The sequence below is a fragment of the Odontesthes bonariensis genome, chromosome 3, assembly GCF_027942865.1.
Source record: "Odontesthes bonariensis isolate fOdoBon6 chromosome 3, fOdoBon6.hap1, whole genome shotgun sequence".
Lineage (NCBI taxonomy): Eukaryota > Metazoa > Chordata > Actinopteri > Atheriniformes > Atherinopsidae > Odontesthes > Odontesthes bonariensis.
Genome location: NC_134508.1, coordinates 38148320 through 38168819, shown reverse-complemented (window position 1 = coordinate 38168819; position 20500 = coordinate 38148320). Strand labels below are relative to the sequence as shown.

The 20500-nt window shown below is 40.9% G+C and overlaps 1 protein-coding gene across 2 annotated transcripts in view; it reads right to left on the bottom strand.

Moving 5' to 3' along the window:
* Positions 1–1318: 1318 nt before the first annotated feature.
* Positions 1319–20500, bottom strand: part of LOC142377540 (DDB1- and CUL4-associated factor 1-like) — a 38442-nt gene continuing 19260 nt past the window's right edge. For both annotated transcript variants that reach the window (XM_075461757.1, XM_075461758.1), the window contains 12 exons: positions 17776–18053; positions 17438–17636; positions 16882–16964; positions 16680–16764; positions 15742–15975; positions 15101–15194; positions 14898–15002; positions 14526–14599; positions 14046–14132; positions 13634–13789; positions 4760–4892; positions 1319–4161 (listed from right to left, as the gene is read on the bottom strand). In XM_075461757.1, coding sequence (XP_075317872.1) covers positions 4130–4161; positions 4760–4892; positions 13634–13789; positions 14046–14132; positions 14526–14599; positions 14898–15002; positions 15101–15194; positions 15742–15975; positions 16680–16764; positions 16882–16964; positions 17438–17636; positions 17776–18053 — 1560 coding nt within the window. In that variant the 3' untranslated portion in view covers positions 1319–4129. The remainder of the gene's footprint in view (positions 4162–4759; positions 4893–13633; positions 13790–14045; positions 14133–14525; positions 14600–14897; positions 15003–15100; positions 15195–15741; positions 15976–16679; positions 16765–16881; positions 16965–17437; positions 17637–17775; positions 18054–20500) is intronic.

Here is a 20500-nt window from a genome sequence, read left to right as displayed (position 1 = left end):
GTCAGATCATTTCTCCGTCATCCATGGTCCTTGTCACAGAAAGTTAAGTATTTATTCATTCCACGCCATGTCAGTTCTTTGTTTTTGTCAGCTTAGGCCTATTTTTGGAATCCGGCTCAGCCGCGCTTTTTGTTTGAACTTTGTTTTTTTGTGAAAATAAATCAAGTTTTCTTTTTGAAAAGTCTACATCGGCATCCTTCCTCACACCCACCCTATCTGACACTTTGTAGCCTGTAGTTCTGCCAAACCAGTCTCGAACGTACATCGCTTACAACCACTCACTGGCCACTTTATTAGGTATACCTTGCTAGTAAAAGGTTGGGGCCCCTTTTGCCTTCAGTACTGCCTTAATTCTTCGTGGCATACTTTCAACAAGGTGTTAGAAACATTCCTGGGAGATCTTGGACCGTACTGATAGCTTCACGCAGTTGCTGTAGTCAGATTTGTCGGCTACACATCCACCACATCCCAAAGGTGCTCTGATTGAGATCTGGTGACTGTGGAGGCCATTGGAGTACAGTTTACTCATTGTCATGTTCAAGATATATATTCTATAATATCCAGGAAAACATCATTCAGATTTGATAAATGTTTGACTTACCTGACTTGTAAAATCTTAACATATAAACATGATTCCAATGTGATACAAACGTGGCTGTGGACTGATGGATCATCACCTGCTGATAATTAATAGAGGTTCAAATTTACCTGAGTGGGAGGGCTGCGCAATGGTGTTAGCACAGCTGAATCACAGCAAGGTTTCTGTTTTTATCCGTTAACGCGTTGACATATTTATAGAACGTATGTATAGAATGTGCGCACGTTAATCTTGCGTGAAAAGCTAATTTTGCGTTAAAAGATTCAATTTAATTTTAAGTGACTTAAATCCCCTTTCTTACCCATTCTGCTGCTCGGTTTGAACTTCAGCAAGTTGTCTTGACCACCTCTACATGCCTAAGTGCATTGAATGGAGGCCATGTGATTGGCTGATTAGCTATTTGTGTTACCGAGGTGTTCCTAATAAAGTGGCCGGTTAGTGTAGCTCACAATACATCCACTGGAAATACCAAGAAGCTTTTAAAAAAACTAATTGGGTGTGCTTACATTTCCAAAATGCAAGTAGCCTAAATACTGTAGGCTGGAAACACAGGAATGATTTCTAGTCGACCATGACAACAATAACTTTCCTGTCTCTCAAAAATTCAGGCAACATGTGATGTACTGTATTTCACCAATGGTAGCATAATGCCCTTATTTTAAGTGATTGTCATTATTTCAAACACATTTATAGACACACAATTTGTTGTAAAACAGGAAGTTTTGTGACCCACACTTTTATTAAGCATGAATTAAAGTTTTAAATTGTTAACACCAACATGGTGTGCAAATGCTCTTTCAGGCAAGAGGATACATCCATTAAGATACCAGACTTTGGGGGGAAAAAAAACATTGAAAACTAAGTTTTCATTTTGAGGCTGCAGCTGTGCTACATCATACCAATCTTCCAAAAAACCAAAGCAAACAGAACACTTATCAGCAACAATCATCATTCAGACTCCTCCCTTTGTGTTGCAGATTGTTCAACGCAGCATAAAACAGCATAAAGTTGGTCCAATATGTCTCAAGTACTTACAAATTACTGGTTGTGTTGTTAATCTGTAATGATGACTTTCTATTTTTTGTTCATATCAGTACCTTAAAGAAAAAACAAATTTAAATAAAAGTACACACAGTAATGTGTTATTGAGTGATGAGGTACACGGGTTGTAAAATAAAAGACAAAGCATGACAAATTCTTGTAGCAGCTGATAATTGAAAGAAATAATATAATTTATATGTATTCCTTCAAGGGGGAAAACATTTGAATGAAATGGCAGTAATGATTCACTCATAACTTACATCCAGTTTTTGCCATTAGCAAAAAATTTAATATTTCTTAAACTGATATGTTGTAATGTTTTTTTTTTTATTAGCTAACATTATCAGCTGCTACATACCTCCAAACAACAACATGTGTGGCTCATTTATAAATAGACTGTCAAAGATGGATGTATTTTTCAGAGTGTGGCTTCATCTATTTCTTCGTTACAGTCTTTGTGTATAACACTGGTTTGAACAAAATATATTTTGTTGCCCCCACAAAAAGTAAATGATAGCACAATAATAGTATTTTCCTTCAACAGGTATCAGCTTAATGCTTCCAGTTTACCCGACAACACCTGATGAAAATTAGCTATAAAAAACCCAGAATTTTCCTAAAATATCAAGACCATCAGAAAAATAAAACATGAACTTGAACTGAAAAGCCTCTCGGACACAAATTAAACTGAAATTGCTAAGTTACGTCTTTTTTTGCGGACAATTTATGTGCACCGTTCATGACAATGTGGCTCAGATTCACTCACACCAGTGCAATGCACACAGCCAGTCTACAGAAACCAAACTAACAGGACAGCAACATACTGGTGTCCTAAAGGTCCAGCGTTTAGCATTTAGTGACATCTGGCAGAGCAGCTGCAGACAGCAACCAACTGAATCACAGGGGCCACTAATGAATGGTTACTGTAAGAAGCCAGTGGTGCAACATCATGGACTGGATTCTCATTTTAAGGTAATGAAAAACAAAATAATTCTTATTTTCAAAGGATTCCACACAGATGATGTTGAGGATAAATTTCTGCCACGCGATTTCACTAAATGTTACACTCAGAAGCACAAAGGGGTGGATTTTTGGGTATTTTTAATGTTTTTAAGACAGAGAGATTTGCATTTTTGTGCCTGGAAACGGATGTAATTCTAATACTTGCAATCAACAAGAGGTTTGTCTGTTTAGATACCCTTTAATCCAACACAGTGAAGAACAGATCCATAGTTTTTTTCAATGGCTTCATTTGAAATGTTTCTTTAAGGTTCTCTTTGGGAAGTGTTACATTTTTCACAAAGTGTGTACATTTTTATTAACATTTTAATAATGTTTTGTTTAACAATGAAAATCACAACATTAGCTTTGGTGAGATTCAGCCCTTCATATCCGAGCACTAAGGAGTGCCCTTGGCACCAAAAGAGATGACTAGCAGCCATATTAGAGTAATAATTAGCTCTTAGATCAGAAGCTTGTGATCTTGTAACTGGCAGTGGCTGAAGCAGACTTGGTGGTGAGCTCTGACTAAGCTTATCTAAGCTCCCATTCTGTATTACTCTGCGCTGGAGGTTTCAGATTGCTTTTGCCCATGTTAGACAGCGATTGGCTTTTCCTTTGGTTTTCCTGGTCTAAGTTAGAATCTCAAATATTGGGGAGGCACACAAACATCTTCCACTTTGGTTGAGGAATTTAAAAACGCCTCTAAAATGACACACGTTGATGAGATGCAAGTCAGTATGATCAAATTTTAGGAAACATAAGAATAGGAAAGTCACATCTCTGAGTGGAGAGGATCTTTACATATGCACACATGTATCATCTAAGACTTTCTACATCCGAGGATGAAAAAAGGTTTATTTTTAGTAAAATTAGCAAAGTGAGGTCATTTTTGTGGATCCACTTTGATCACTCATGAATATTTGGCTTTGAGCTACAATAAAACGTTTAAAAAGGAAAAAAAAAAAACATCTATGGAAGACTGAACAGTGCTTCAGTGTGAAGAAAAACAGGGAATTTTGTGTTTTATTGTGCGTTTCAGATTGAATCATACTGTCTTAAACAGATGTTTACACCAGGAAGTGGTTTTGTTGCTACTTTGAGTGCGTGAATGATAAAAACTCAAACAGAACGTCTTCCTCTGAGCAGAGCATCATTTCTCCTACAAAAGCAAAGAACCATGTAAACACCAAACACACTTCTTTCAAAACTTTTATAAATACTCTCTTTTGAAACAAGAAGAAAAAACATGAACTTTGACATAAATTTATCTGCCGCCACTAACTTTAAAAAAAAATGTTCAGAGAGAAATGGTGCCGATTTTTCATCCTCCAGGGCATCTGTGCATATTGGTGCGCTCACTGTCAACTTGCCTGCTTCATTGAGAGATGATGGTTTAAACAAAAATCCTTCTTGAGGTTCACATTTTGAACAGGGCAGCACCTTCTCCCAGGTCAGGAGACCCATCTGTCAGGAACGGACTGGGAAAACTCAGTCTGCATCATCTGATCCTTCTCCGAAGACTGTAGAGTGAAAAAGTTATTGTTATAGTGAGCAAATTCCATTTTAAAATGTGCAGTGTGCCTTAAATCTGATTCAAATAAATATTAAAATGAAAATGCTGCATAAAAGATGGATTAGGATTTTTTTTTATATATATATATATATATATATATATATATATATATATATAAATAAATATATATATATAAATATAAATTATTTATATATATATATACAACTAATGACAATTCTTATTATAAGGGGATCTGTTCATTTGTGTTCCTGATAAACATTTCCCTGTAAGACCAAGAAGAATAAAATACTTTCTTGAGGGTAAAGCTGAATTTCTAAATGACCTTCTGTCAGACAAAAATAAAATAAAATAAAAAAATCACTACAAAATGATACAAAAACCTGTCAGTCAAATGCCAGAATTAAAAGAAATACACATTTTTAAACATCGGTGTAAATATAAGACTGATGACATCCTCAACTTTCTTCTATATCATCACAAAATTACATTACATTAAAAATTACATTAGGAATTAGCAATCCCACAGGTGTACAAGCAGTTTATCTAGCAGCTTATTAAACAAGTTATACACTTTCTTTGCTTACATTCTAAGTTGCCTGGACTAAACAGGTCAGATTCTTCACCAGTTCCAAATGAATGATCTGAATCCTCTGAGTCATTGTCATCATCGTCATTACTGTTGTCATTGTCGCTGCTGCTGCCAAGAAGACCTGCAATCTAAAGGGAAAAAAATCTTTACTAGATAAATCAAAAGGAAAAACAAGGAACAATAGCAAGAAAACACAACGCATAAACATTAAACTACTGCATGTATGTCATTATTCAGTCTCTCATAGGCCTGTATCTGCTCATGTAAAGCAAACAATGCATAAAGCAATGCTCAAATTGAAAATAACTTAAATTATAAATCATATATATATCCATCTATCCAGATATCACTGAAGTCCTCATAGTCAGAGTTCTCATAAACAAGTCATTTTTCCATGAAAACTTGAAACTGCTTGATAAGCACACTGTGCTGAATCAAACCACTGTGAATGAGAGCAGCTGAAAATATTGTAAAATGGTCTGCTGCTCAAACCATTTCAGGTACAGTTTTCTGTATTTCATTCGTCTCAGCATCTGTGAAAAGATCCTTTGGTGCTGCAGTCATTGAAGTAAAACCATGCCGCTTTCATTAATTTAATAATGTATTCAGACTAGTGCCGTGTTGAATGTAATGTATGCATTACTAGATCTCAACCACTCAGATAATAGTCACAAAATGTTTAAAAAATAAGCATATATGACTTCCGAGTGGCATTCTTTACATTTTTACAACTATATGACTGAATGCACCATCAGTATACTGTAACGAATTGCTGTACATTTACAGTGGATTTACAACAGTATACAGTATCCCTGTATTTCATAATAATTGTCAAATACTGTAAAATGTTCATGCTTACATGTAAATTAACAGTTAATGCTCAGTTAGCAATAAGAAACTGTAATTTAACAGCACAAAACAGTATTTTATGTCAAGCAGTGGAAACATCCCTTCTCAAGTCCAGTCATTATCCATCAGCATCTTACTGATTATTGCGGGCTTATGTTTCTATTTTGATGATAGCGTTTCTTTACTGATCAAACTCCTTGAGTGACAATATACTAACTGGCTCTTCCTGAACTTGACTTTGGAGAGCACAGCTCCGTCATAATTCGAGAAGTCCATGTGGAATTCAACAGAGCAGGTAAAGTAAAGTTGTGCTTTACTTTGCAGCAGCGGCTGGCCAATAGAGGGCGCTAGGGCGCCGCCCTTCATAAGAATTTGACAAAAATGTAAAAATTTCAAATTTTTGTGTTTAAAATATTGATATACCCAGTAGCATGTGTAAAATATAATTTAAAAAAAGTATTGTGCAAAATCTGTTTTTCCTGCATGTCCACTGTCTCTGCACCGTCTGTATGTCTCAAATTCAGCTGCCCGAGGAGGCGGGGTTTTGTAGCAGATTAGCAATAGCATAAGCATTGTCAAACGTAAATACAAATTTATCCAATCAGCGCCGTCAAAATAATTACACGAAGGGCGTCCCAAGCCTAAACTAAGCGGTTATACTCTCAACAGGCGCAATTTTTCGACATGACAGCAAGCAAAATGACAACCCCGATGAGACCGAGTCGTAACTCCGTAAGATCTCTACTTCAAGACCTATTTGAGAGGAGAACTTTGATGGAGAAGCTTCGGAATCGGGTAAAGGCTCTAGCATGGTTGCCGCGTCTGCTCGCGCGAGCGGTGTTGATGACGTCACGAGTTCGTGCCCGCCATAGGACCCTATATAGTGGCGCAAGTCGTTGCGCGCCAGTAGTTGCAATTTTCTCCGTCACAGAGGCGGCGCTGCTACGTGAATGTTACCTCTACTCTACAAGCACGAAAGTGGAGAAGAAAACAATGCCGCTGTCAAGAGCAAGAATACTGTAATTAATGATACTGCTGCAGTTTTCGGATCATTTTAATTTTTTAATTCAGTTAAAAGAGGTGAAGGTTTTAAGCCCCCGGCATCAACAGAGTCTCTGCCCTCTTCTTTGCCTTCACGTATCTGTCCCGTAGCTTCTTCCACACATTCTTACAGAACTCTCCCTCTTTCCCCAAAGTTCTGCCCATCTCTGTGCACCAGTTTGGGGAGTTTACGTGCTCCCTGTGCTGTTTCACTGCAGTTTCGTACAGCTGCCTGTACAAACGCACCTCCTCACTGAGCCTGGTCTCACATCGGTCCATCCGGTTCGTTGTGCTCGGCGCCGCCAAGTTACAAAAATCGACTGGTGCACGACAACGCGCTGCGCCGTCTGTTCAAGGGAAGCGCCAGGCCTGAAACGTCATTTTGACGTCACGGTCCACCACCGCCGTGACAGACGCGGCAACCATGCTACCGCCTTAAAGAGTTGGGCCCGGATTAACCTGACCTCGCTATCAAACAGCCGGCAAGCGAGAAGGGAAAGCGGTACGTGAGAGGCTTCTCTCCTAACTGGTGCACCATAAAGGCTCGACTAGCTGGATGTAGCCATGCTAACGCTTTATTTTGTTTTCCCTGTATGCTTTTTTAGAACGACTGGGACAGATCCCGTCTGAACAGTTAAAGGAGTAAGGGATATGAAACATCTTTCTGAGAAGTTAAAGAAACACGAGAACACCAGAGCACACATGGATAACTCCGCGAAGCTAGCCATATTAGGACGGCAGAACATCGCTCCGCAGCTGGATGGCGGTCACAGGCTGGCGGTGAGGAAGCACAGCAGCGGTGGATAAAAACCGACATGTTTTAACCGTGGTGAAGTTGGTTTGATAATAATTCATGATTTATTAATGTATATGATTTTGTCAGTGGTAGGACACTTAAGTTTAACTGGTATCACCAGCATTGGGGAAGTTGCTCAAAAAATATTTATTAAATATTGCTCATTATGCTCATTTTAAAAATGTAATGCATTACTTTACTATAATAATCATATAAAATAGAGTGTGCACACAATTGATGTAAAAAAAAAAAAAAAAAAAAAGGTGTGCGGGGTTGGTGCTACATAGTAGAACTATTCTGCATTGGTTTGGAGTCACTAGGTCAGATGGCTTGGGAGGTATTGGGGAAAAAAAGACACCTCATTTCCTTATTGTGAATATCTGTCGAATATCCAATATCAAACCAACTTCACCACGGTCATGTTTTATCCAAAATAATTGATTGTGTGAAGTTTTGTGGCGCTTTTGAGTTGGCTTTGCGTGGACATGATGAGACGGCCGTGGCTCAGTGGTTAGAGTCGGTCGTCCAATAACCAGAAGGTTGGCAGGTTTGATTCGAGGTGTCAGTCCACCTCCTTGCCACGGCCGAGGTGCCCTAGAGCAAGGCACCGTACCCCCATGCTCCCTGGGCGCTGTGAATGGCTGCCCACCGCTCCAGGTAGATGGGGTAAAAGCGGAGGACAAATTTTGTGTGTATGCATGACCAATTTATCTGATCTTAATCTTAATACTCGTCAGAAAACCCCGGTATTTTTGGGCTCTGGTAGATTGATGGATAACGTGCTGGAGGAGCACCTGAAGACGGCGACTGTGTTTAAGGGGACGTCGGAGACGGTCCAGAACGGTGGTGAGGAGCAGTGTTGGGTATAGTTACTTTGGAAAGTAGTTAATTACGTTACAACGTTACTATCAATTAAAGGGGCACTAGGTAGCATTTTCACCTAAAATTATAGCCTTCAGGAGTTTAACAAAGGCTAAACAAGTCAATGGTAAGCGAATGAAGCCTGTCTCGCTCCCAACAGGGGTCTGTATGCTGAAAATCCCATATGTAACTTCGGCAGGAGCGACCCGCTTCTGAAGTGTCGTGATGCGCGAGAAGAGTCGTTTGTGTTTACGGCACTTAGCTAGGTACTGTATGCTAGCTGTAGTTGTAGGCTATGTGTTCGCTTGCGTTGAAGAGCCAACACCAAGCGTTTCATATTCTGCCTTTCACAGACTGAATATGAAACGTTCGATGTTGGCACTTCCCATTTGTGAAATTTCTCCAAGCGTGATCTTGTTCATCTACCATAGTGATCTGCGTTTTAGATCGTGAAAAGACAGGTGATGATGGTGCTCTAATTCCTCCTGAGTTCGAGACGTAGCCTAGCTTCAGAAATACACGGACTGACCTGATTAGAATAAGAATAGCGTTTTGATCCGAACAAGAATTGTTATCTACAAATGAAAATTGATTAATTTGTGATTGTAATCGGAATAGTGTAGAGCTAGTCTGCGTTTATTGCGGCGTGTGTTGGTAGTGCTTGCGCGCATCTGTCTAAGATGTAACTTTTGTAAGTGTCTGCTAATACAAAGGAATCACTCCACGAATACACCATGATGAGGGAAGAATCCCATTCAAGATCAGCAACAGTCCATCCATACATCCATTATCTGCCGCTTGTCCGGGGATCGGGTCGCGGGGCCAGCAGCCTGAGCAGAGAAACCCAGACAGCTGTCCCCGCGGCCACTTCCTCCAGCAACAGTATTATAGCATATTATCTTGAGTTCTCTCTTCAGAAAATCTCTGATTATAGTATCTTACGTGGGCAGTCTACACTTGTGAATCAGATGACCTAACTGCACTGACTAAATAACACAATGGCAGCATTCGCCACGATGGTTAGTGGGTGTGTACAGGTGGGCATTTTTACGACAGTGTAGAATTTCAGTTTGACCAATAGAGATCGCTATACTTCCGCTAAACTACCTTGTATCCCTTTAAAAATAATTAGTTACGTTACAGTGTTACCTATTAATAAAAGTAACGCGTTAGAGTACTCCTTCCCGAAAATGAAAAGCTGTTTGCGGCGCCTCACATGCTGCTGCTGAACTGCCGCAGACACACAGCCTACTTCAAATGCACCGAGACGTCCTGACAATGAATAACATCGGCATCCAACCAAATTAACTTTGTAGGATAACAATAACAAGAAATACAGTCAGTTATATGCCACATAGCATTTTATAATTTAATTTTTTTTTTAAATCACAGAACGTGATCAAAATTCAGGAGTTGCCTACCGTTTGGTAGCCAGCCCAGGTAGCCGATATGATGCAGTTATGAAAGTGCATTTAGGTGCGCTTAAGTAAACAGAATCTGAGGTAAACAGGTTGCAGATTCAGATCCATTTATAAATTAACGACCAATCAACGATCTAACAAAAATGCCGAATGAAACGAACAATAAAATCGCTCACTGGCACACAGCAGGCAAATGACAAATATAGCCTAATAGCTGAACTATGAAAATACTATTCAAGTACCACAGGCCTAAACCCACTTTACCTTCGTCCACTTACAGTTACTCTTCAAAGTAGTGATTGAAACGTAGCAAAAGAAGACCAGCGGGATAAAGTGGTGCTTCAATGCAAGATGTTTTTTTAAATTCGAAGTGGAATTTTTTGAGGTCGACAGAAGCTTTTCACCAACATAGAGAGTGCATTTTATCGTTATGTTGTTCTTGTCCTTTTCGCTGGTGAATTGAAAATAATGTGCGTACTTCCACGATGAAAACGCTGACCTCTCTGCCATCTTGCCGGGGCTTCGAGACACACACACACACAGGTAATGTAGGTCAGCAGCAGGGCAGACACATCACAGCGCTGCGCCTCCGCTGACACATCCGCAGGTGGCACAAAACTGTCTGACAAAAAGCAGGCTGCAGTCGGGATTTTAACGGATTACTTTTTTTTTTTTAAATAACTAAGTTACTGATTAACAAACGGACGAAACTTAACGCGTTACGTTACTCGATAAAAGTAATCGGAGTACTCTAACGCGTTACAAAGTAACGCCATTCAAGCAGACGAGACGACGGAGCTTTTCAGCTGGTGCTTGTGCTGCGCTACAGTGAACTGAGCAACAATGAAATACAGGAGCGGTGTCTTACTAAATTAAGATGTTCTAGTATTGGTCAGTGTTATTTCATGATGGAATAAAGTAATTGTTGAATGTATAACCTTTTAAGTGGAAATAAATTAGTTTACTTTTTGCATTGACTCATTTTAAAACGTTTGACAATCACTGGATGTGGCACAGCCCCACCTAAATAATATCTTACCAGCCGCCACGCATAGAAACCCTGTGTTGAAGATAGAAACTGAGGCAGACACAGCTCAGACAGTTTGGTCGAAGTTATTAAGTGAAATTAAATATCAGCGGAATACGTTTAAAGTGAGAGCTCTGTACTGTCGGCTCTGGGAAACGGCGTTAGAGTTAGTGCTCTGCTCTGAGTTCTGGTTCTTGAAAACAGCGTCAGAGTAAGCGCTCCTTGTACTGTCCACTCTTTGCTACTCTGTCCTCCGCTAGCTTAACCTGCTACTTTTAGATGCGCTGTAAAATTACTAAAACACAGTTATCCCATCGTCATGTAATCCAAAAAACTGTATTATACTGTTAGATCAATTACGGTATATGTGCTGTAAAATAACCATAACACCCACACCGTTATTCTACTGTAATCCAAAATATGGTAATATACTGTTAAAATAAATAACAGTAGTTGCATTGTAAAATAACAGTAAAATACTGGCGTCCCTGCTTCCAGTATATGCCAGTTATTTTACAGAGAACTTCTTTACAGCGTACAGCATGGGCAACTGCTGTCACAAAAACAAACATCGGTTAAATATTGGCCAAATAAGGGATAGTTCTCAATCTTAGCTGCCAGAAACGTAAACAAAACACAGAAGGCTGGAGTGACGGTGCAGTCCAGAGTTTATGGAGCCGACAGGTGACAGGCATTACAGCATGAGCTCGTTATTAACCAGCAGTTACGTTCTCTCTGTGTATTTTAACAACTTGAGCCATTCAGCACATGACTCATGATGAGATGGTGCCTAGAAAGAGGGATCAGTAGCCTACCATGGTCCAGCTGTCCATGGTTCAGCTGCAGCCAAAGGAAGTGCAAGTCTTTGAGGATAAAATTGCCAGTCTAGTTTGGTGCGTGGCCTGAGCTCTCAGGCTATTCACTGTATACTCTCATAATTTAATAAAATGCTCCAAGTATTAGGAAGAATTAGAAATATAAAAAGAGACAGACCCTGACAAAGAGGGATAGAGTGGGTCACTCAAAGCCCTAAAATTAACTTCTTGAAAAGAGGTGAAATTTTGACCAAAGACCAAAATCATGACGGCTTCTGAAAAAAGGGCATACATCTCCTTTAAGGCATCAGATAAGCAGAAAATTACTCTCAGATTTTTTTCTTAACTATCACCAGACACAAGCCTCTGTGTTTGTCAGCCTGAGCTTTCTACTTTTTGTCATCATTCCACATAGTAAACAGAAAAAATAAACTTTCTGTTGCTCTGAATCAGAGGTCCGTTTCACAAAGCAGGTTTAGTGAAAACTCAGTTTATTAACCCTGAAATGAGGGAAACTGAGTTTTCTGTTTCACAAAGGGAGGTAACTTAAGCTCTCGGTCAGTTACCGTAGTAACAGACTCTATGAACCTAACCTGGTCGGGACCAGGTTTTACTCAAACCTTGAGTTTCTCTCAGTCTCCGCCCTCTTTCAGCCACACACGCCATTTGAGTTCTACTTCTAGAAGTCCATTCGGCACAGTAGGAGACGACTTTTTTTACGAACATGACATGTCCTTTTGACAACGATCCCGTGGATGAATGTGCAGCATTATTGCGCAGAGAATTAAATATATTCGTCGGGAGATGGTTATCAGACCGCGCATAGATGTTTTTGCATTTACAGACAATTATCTTTTTGAGCGGCACCCTCAGAATGTGTTGGGACAAAAGAAAAAAAGACATAAAAGACGAATACATATTTGTATGAATAGGCTTAAAAAAAGATATATATATATATATATAGGCCTATTATATTTTATAAAGGCACTTGTGTCTTGGGGGTGGACTCCCTCCAGGGATTCCCTCAGCCACTGGCCTTCCATAAGAGGTGGCGGTGCTGGGCCACCTCCCGTTTTACGGGCATCTGCCTTCTTTCTGTTGGCTCAGTGGAAGTCTGTGTTAGTTTAAATGGGCTTAATTATTTAATAGAACATGATATAGATGAGAAGACATTTATGTTGGGGATAAAACAACTGCACAGTGAAATAGCCACTTAATATTTACTTTACAGTGTAAAACATGATCAAAATGAGGTACCTCCATCATGCCGAGGTCTCACCTGTTTGAACAATGTTTTTACATTTCATCTTAAACTGGTGAAATGCTTCTTCCCCGCAGGATTGCACCTAAATGAATAGGCTACCATTCAAACATTTTTCCCCTGTTATATTATTGTGTTTGCAAAGGACTACATTTAAACTTACACTTTTGCTGCAGCAACGGTGTTGCACTTATTTCTAAAAACGTACTGAAACTCGCCGTATGAGCGCATTAAGATTTCCAATTCGAGGTTGGTGAAAAACGTAGCCCCTCCTCTTCCCCGTTACCATGGTGACTCGTCTAATCGGGGCTCCATTGATGCTGGCTTTTTAAAGTTGTGGTGCACGCGCAAAACTCAAGGTGAAACTACTCAGTTGACTAAACTCACTCAAATCAGCATTTCTAGAACCAAAAATTCAGAGTTTTCTATCTATCTTATTCTATCTACGAGTCTATTCCTGAACTCTGAGTTCATCTACTCTGAGTTTGTTGAACCTGCTTTGTGAAATGGACCCCAGGTCTCTCCATTGTTGCCAAATGTGTCGTTTTCTTTTTTTAATCACATGTATAAGATAAGAATTCAATATCACAGCTGAACATTTCTCCTTGTATCTGCAGTAAACTGAAAACTGCATCAAAAACATGGATTCACAATAAACCAAAGGAATTAAATCCGTTATTTTGAAAGATCGATTTCAAAGAATTTTTGGATTAAGGACCACTCCAAGGTTTCCATCCTTCATCAATCCTCAGCCTCTTAAAAAACTGTTTAAATAGAAGAGGTTTTCTAATCAGATACCCCTTCATCTGCAGGAGAGGTCGCTCGGTCCTGGTTTTCTGGCTCATCATTATTGGCCAGTTCTTCCATGAGCGGGTCCGTGTCGAGATCGTCATCGTCGTCATCTTCCTCATCGTCATCTGTATCTGAAGAATCATCTTCATCCTGATCTTCATCCTGGAAAAAACACAACACGCATTACAAACAAAATTAACTAAGTCCCACACAAGCAGCAGTGCTGGTCAGAATTATTGGTATGAACATATCACAAAATGGCCAAAAAACAAATGATGCATTGAGCAATTTCTTGAACGAGCTGCTTTAAAGAGCATGTAAAACTGTGGTCTTACAAATCATGGATGCCAGTAATTCATAGCATAAAAATAAAACACAATGTAAAGAGAAACACATCTATAAACGTTGCGCATTTCACCTGATCATCATCTCCTTCCTCAGCCAGTTTTTGTCTTCCCACTTCGTACAGACGACAAACCGTGTCCAAACTCACGGCGTCCTGGTTCTACAGAGTAAAAATGCAACAATGTTGAATTGTCTCAGTCTCAGGAAATACAGTAAAATACCTTAAATGTTAATGATATGTATCAAATTGGTCGAAAAAGAAGAAAAGAAAAATGGTGGTAACACCTATCAGTTCAACTGAAAGCTGTTAGTGGAAGGCAGAAGCATTTGGATACCGTGTACATATTTATTTTATGTGATAAAGCAGGTTAAAAATAGTCACATATTGTATTATCATAATGAACTCATTTAAAACGAGCACAAAAATGAAGTAGCTTATTTGTGCTGCAGATGGGCATCAAAGCATTTTCAGAAATGTTTAAGAAGTTCACTTTATCTGCATGGAAAGACAAAGAAGATAATAGAAAATGAGGGCAAAATGCAAGAAAAGTACCTCAATGACAGCCAGGTAGCAGTCTTTGGTATCAGTACACAGATCAAATATGTTCCTCTTTACATCCACAGTGGCTGAAGGAACAAACGTCATAGTTACACGCTTCAGTAAAAGGTGGAATAAAAAGTCAGCCCCACGCAAACCTCAAAGACGGCAGCTGAGGTTTGTAAATAACAAGAAGCTTAACCTTTTTATGTTTTCATTCCTCTTATGAACAACTTTAACAGTATTATAGGACCCACACAAATATTATCACTAAGACCCACAAGATACAGGGTTATGCAGCTATGCAAAGGTTAAAAAAAAAAAAAGACATTTTAGTTATAACTATGAACCATATTTGACTGATACAATATAAAAAGTGAAGCTTACCAATAGGCTTGTAGTCTGTGGCATTAAAAGTTCTGAAGGATGAACCAAAGGGACTCTTCATCTGTTGGTCCATTGCATCATCCTCATCATCAGCTTGCAACATTGCTGTACATGAGAGAGGAAACCAACCATGACATGTAGCATCTCTACAGTGATCGAGTCTGTCACTGTGTTAAAAGCAAGTGAGACACACAGGCTCATACCTCCATATATAATCGTGCCATTGCTGTTGAAGACCACCCTGCACTGGTCCAGGGCAGGAACAGTGTGCAGGAGGTGGAAGGTCCTCAGGTCCCACTGATGTCTGCTGTCAAGGCTGACAACCACTGTAAACCACTGAAGGGTACAGATATACACATGGGGCATCAGTTTAGAACAGTTACATGCTCCAGCACAATGTTATACATCTAAAACCATCCAGTTATCCTCTACTGCAGAAAACACTGCTCAAGAGCTGCCTCAAACACCTGGTGTGTAGTTCAGGCTTTTCTTCTTGTACATCACGATAACCCCTTTCTGACTGAACTAAACACCCACTAACACCTGACTTTTGTCTTCAAAGGAAATCGATCAGAAGTATTGCATATCAAAGCGAACATGCTAATTTCAATTGTGTTTTGTTTGGGGGTTGCAATGTAATGTAACTGCAATCCAAAACACAATTATTACAGCGAGTGGTGAAGGAAATGTTTCATTTTTCATTTTATTCAGCATCTGAAAGCGTCTGTGTTTTTTAGTTATGATTACGTTTTCAATCAGGCGCTGAACTTGTGTCGTTGTGCAACTTTGGCAAATTATCTCAGATCAGCATTGTCCTTTTAAAGCCAACAGGACCAGAGGATACAATCTCTGTGTTGACGATGACCTCCAGGTCATTAGGATGGAAAACCCCGCTGATGTTCATGTTGAACTTGTCGAACTTATGGATGGCCCGTGATGCCCGCACGTCCCACAGCACCCCATCATTTAGCACCAGGTCGTCAGTGGGGTTGAAGGTGGCACAGTTCCTCTTGTAGTTGTTGGCCAGGGCGGGGTCATTCAGAGTCAGGGTCTTCCGACCCGTCTGGATGTCGTAGATCTACAGCACAGGAAGGTTAAACAATTAAATAAATGTACAAGTATTGCTCAAACAATAAAAATTAAATAAATAAAATAGATAAAAAATAATTGGCCTTAATGTAATGGGCCATGGTGTGCTTGACTCAAGAGATTCCACCATCATCACTACAGGCTCCTTTGTCCCTCTGTTACTTTCAATAAATGCAGACATGCAATATGTTCCATATTGTCATAAAGACAACTTAGTCAGTCCAAATCTATGCCGTTTGGTTCAATAACCCAAAGCATGTGACCGTGATTAGTGAATACTGTGCTACCCGATTTAAGTTTAGAAGCATCATTCTATGAGAAATTAGAAAGACAGTTAAAGAGAAGACGCCTGACCTGACAAAAACATTTTTCTGAATTATTGCAACTACAGCCCAAAATAAAAAATCCCAATGATACATTTCTTGTGTGAAGAAATGGAAATTTAAAACATAGCTTGATCTGCCTTAATGAACATCAGGATCTATTGACCAAAGGTTTGGAGGAATGATAACAAATAGCAAAGGGTTGATGGGGTAATGGAGAAGAAGGGTAGAAAGTTCTAAACTTTATGATGTCCAAACCAATGACACACTGGAAACTTTTATTGGCTTTAAGAGAAATAATAGAATGTAGGACAAGGGAAGAGGTTGAGGATAAAAGTCACCCGGCAGTGAGTCGGTTTGTGTTACCTACATGTGCAATTTGGTCTTTGGTGCCGATGACTCTGTCCTGAGAGAGTTTGCTAAACTCAACATAGTGATCATCTGCAAATGAGTTCCTGGGGACAAAGAAAACATTGAATACATCAACATAACATTGCAGTGTGTTCAATAAAATAAGCAGCAATCTGTAAACTGTTGTGTACAGTTAAAACCGTGATGTGTGACATCTTTACTTCATGCTAAAGACGTCGTCCATACTCCAAAGGGCTGACAAGGGGACACTCCAGGAACCAGAGGTGAGCAGCAATTTCCCATCCTAAGAAACACGAAACAAGGAAGTGATTAAAGTGTTTCTTTAATTCAAACAAAAGAACACAATTCTGAAAAACATTCAAGAAAAATAAATAAATAAAAGCAGCCACATATGGATTAAATACTTAACTTTTTTGTTTTGATTTGATTTGGGTTTTAATGGTTCTATGCGAGTTAGGATCTCGAATTAAAGACCACAATCAATTGGTTCTCTACCAGCAGCAGTGTAGTTGAAGCCAGACAAACTGAAACTCATGACAAAAGTACTGCAGTCTCTTGGTAAAGGTAATTTTCTCCTGTTTTGTCTTCAAATGTCTTACTTTGTACAACTAGTATAAAACCAAAATATATTCAGTTTACTATCAGACAGTACATGAAAAAAAAAAGCATAAAATGTTCACATTTAAGATTGGAAAACAATTGGACCTGCAGCAATCCTGTACGCCAACCTAACAGGAGTGTTAAAATGTGTGTTACCCTGGAGGGCTCTAGGTGCGTGATGGCGGATGTGTGACAGGTGTAGTTGGCCTCCTCCTCTCCAGAGAAGACATTGTAGAATTTGAGGTGACCGGAGCAGGTTCCCAGCATCAGGAAACGCTCACGGGCAGAGAAGGCACAACAGGTGAAACCGCTCTCGTCGCCATCGCCTTCGTGGAAGACCGACATTGGGCGAAACCTCAAGACAAAAATTAAAAAAAAAAAAGTGGAGATGGCCACAAAGACCAAGAAAGAAAGAATGAAGTTAGCTTTTTTACCATTGATTTTTTAAAGTTTTAAATAAACAACAAACATGGTGTTCCGAGGCTGTTCCTTACCTGCTAAATATCAGATGTCTATCTAGACACCCTCGGTCCACTCCTCCATATTTCGGGTACAGCACCCTGCTTCCCAGGCGGGCAGTGAAATTGGGCGATGCCTGTCGCCTCTGCTTGGGCTCTGGGCAGCGATGGGGGGTGAAAAGGGAAAATGGAGGGCAGGTGGTGACAGGATTGGGGCAACGGGCGTGTTGTTCCCTCAAGTACTCTGTTATGATGCTGTCCAGGGACGGCGGGGAAGGTAGGTGGCGCTCCAACTGCTTCTTCATAGCTGGAGTCTGATGAAAAGAAAGGGAAGAAAATGGAGGACACATTACTTTTGCTGGTATTTGGTTAAAAATAAAGAAAGAATAATAAACTAAATCCAACTTTTGACCTGATGATTATGCTGGGTGTAAAGTCAAATGGTCACCAGATGTATTACACCTCATCCTTTGAGTGGCGTGACTTTCCTAACATTACTGAATAACAACCTATTCAATAGTTGACCTGACATGTCACCGTAAGCCACAATTATCAGCCTCTTGGTGGCGCTATTAGACAATAAGAGCATCACCACACTCAGACTCATAGTGCCATTGCAACGTTCAAGAACTCCAACACAGCTTATATATTCTTAACACCAAACTATACAGCTATCAAAATTCCTAACAATTTCAATTTTATCCCAAGAGCATACAAACATACAGACAGATGCTCAGCATCAGAGAGCTCAAGGTTTTATTGGGAAAAATGAATAACTGAAACAGCCGAAGGGGTTTAAGGGATCAGCTAATTTCCAATAATAATAAAGCGCGTTTTTATTTTTTTATTTATAAGAATATGACTATGTGACTTTAATTAAAAATTAAAATTCCATGTCCATTTGGACAAACACAAAAGGACTATATAGGTTGCAACTCTTAAGCCATTTCTTTATTTTTGCATCGATGCTGGTCAACCTATACATAATAATTTGCATATAAACTTTCAAAGTTGCTAAAGAGAACCAAATTAAGAAAAAGATACCAAAACACACGCTTTCAGTACAGAGTGTGTACAGAAATAACAGAAATCTTAACTCATTCCTGCAAACAAAACATGAGGTCAAAGATTTAAACTTTGTAAATCCAAACATTACCTTTACTTTTCTATAACCATCCTTTGATTTAAAAACTTGAAGTTAGGACCATCATCTTGTAGCATGAACAACTTTCTCCAGAGATTCAATTCATGAACAAATCCATCCATCCATCCATCATCTTCCGCTGGTCCGGGGATCGGGTCGCGGGGGCAGCAGCTTGAGCAAAGAGACCCAGACGTCCCTGTCCCCGGCCACTTCCTCCAGCTCTTCCGGGGGGACCCCGAGGCGTTCCCAGGCCAGCCGAGAAACATAGTCTCTCCAACGTGTCCTGGGTCTTCCCCGGGGCCTCCTCCCAGTGGGACGGGCCCGGAACACCTCACCGGGGAGGCGTCCAGGAGGCATTCTCACTAGATGCCCGAGCCACCTCATCTGACTCCTCTCGATGCGGAGGAGCAGCGGTTCTACTCCGAGCCCCTCCCGGATGACCGAGCTTCTCACCCTATCTCTAAGGGAGAGCCCAGACACCCTGCGGAGGAAACTCATTTCGGCCGCTTGTATTCGCGATCTCGTTCTTTCGGTCACTACCCACAGCTCGTGACCATAGGTGAGGATAGGAACATAGATTGACCGGTAAATCGAGAGCTTCGCCTTCTGGCTCAGCTCCTTCTTCACCACGACGGGCCGGTGCAGAGCCCGCATCACTGCAGACGCCGCACCGATCCGTCTGTCAATCTCCTGCTCCATTCGTCCCTCACTCGTGAACAAGACCCCGAGATACTTGTCCTCCACTTGGGGAAGGATCTCATTCCCGACCCGGAGAGAGCATTCCACCCTTTTCCGGCCGAGGACCATGGTCTCGGATTTGGAGGTGCTGATTCTCATCCCAGCCGCTTCACACTCGGCTGCAAACCGCTCCAGTGAGAGCTGAAGGTCAAGGCCTGAGGACGCCAGCAGAACCAAATCGTCCGCAAAAAGCAGAGACCCGATTCTGAGGTCGCCAAACCGGACCCCCTCAACGCCCTGGCTGCGCCTAGAAATTCTGTCCATAAAAATTATGAACAGAATCGGTGACAAAGGGCAGCCCTGACGGAGTCCAACCCTCACAGGAAACATGTCCGACTTACTGCCGGCAATGCGGACCAAACTCTGACACCGGTCATACAGGGACCGAACAGCCTGTATCAGGGAGTCCGGCACTCCATACTCCCGGAGCACCCCCCACAAGAGTCCCCGAGGGACACGGTCGAACGCCTTCTCCAAGTCCACAAAACACATGTAGACCGGTTGGGCGAACTCCCATGCACCCTCCAGGATCCTGCGGAGGGTATAGAGCTGGTCCACTGTTCCACGGCCAGGACGAAAACCACACTGCACCTCCTGAATCCGAGATTCGACTATCCGTCGGATCCTCCTCTCCAGTACCCCCGAAAAGACCTTACCAGGGAGGCTGAGGAGTGTGATCCCCCTATAGTTGGAACACCCTCCGGTCCCCCTTTTTAAAGAGGGGGACCACCACCCTAATCTGCCAGTCCAGAGGCACTGCCCCCGATGTCCACGCGATGCTGCAGAGGCGTGTCAACCAAGACAGCCCCACAACATCCAGAGCCTTGAGGAACTCAGGACGGACCTCATCCACCCCCGGGGCCTTGCCACCGAGGAGTT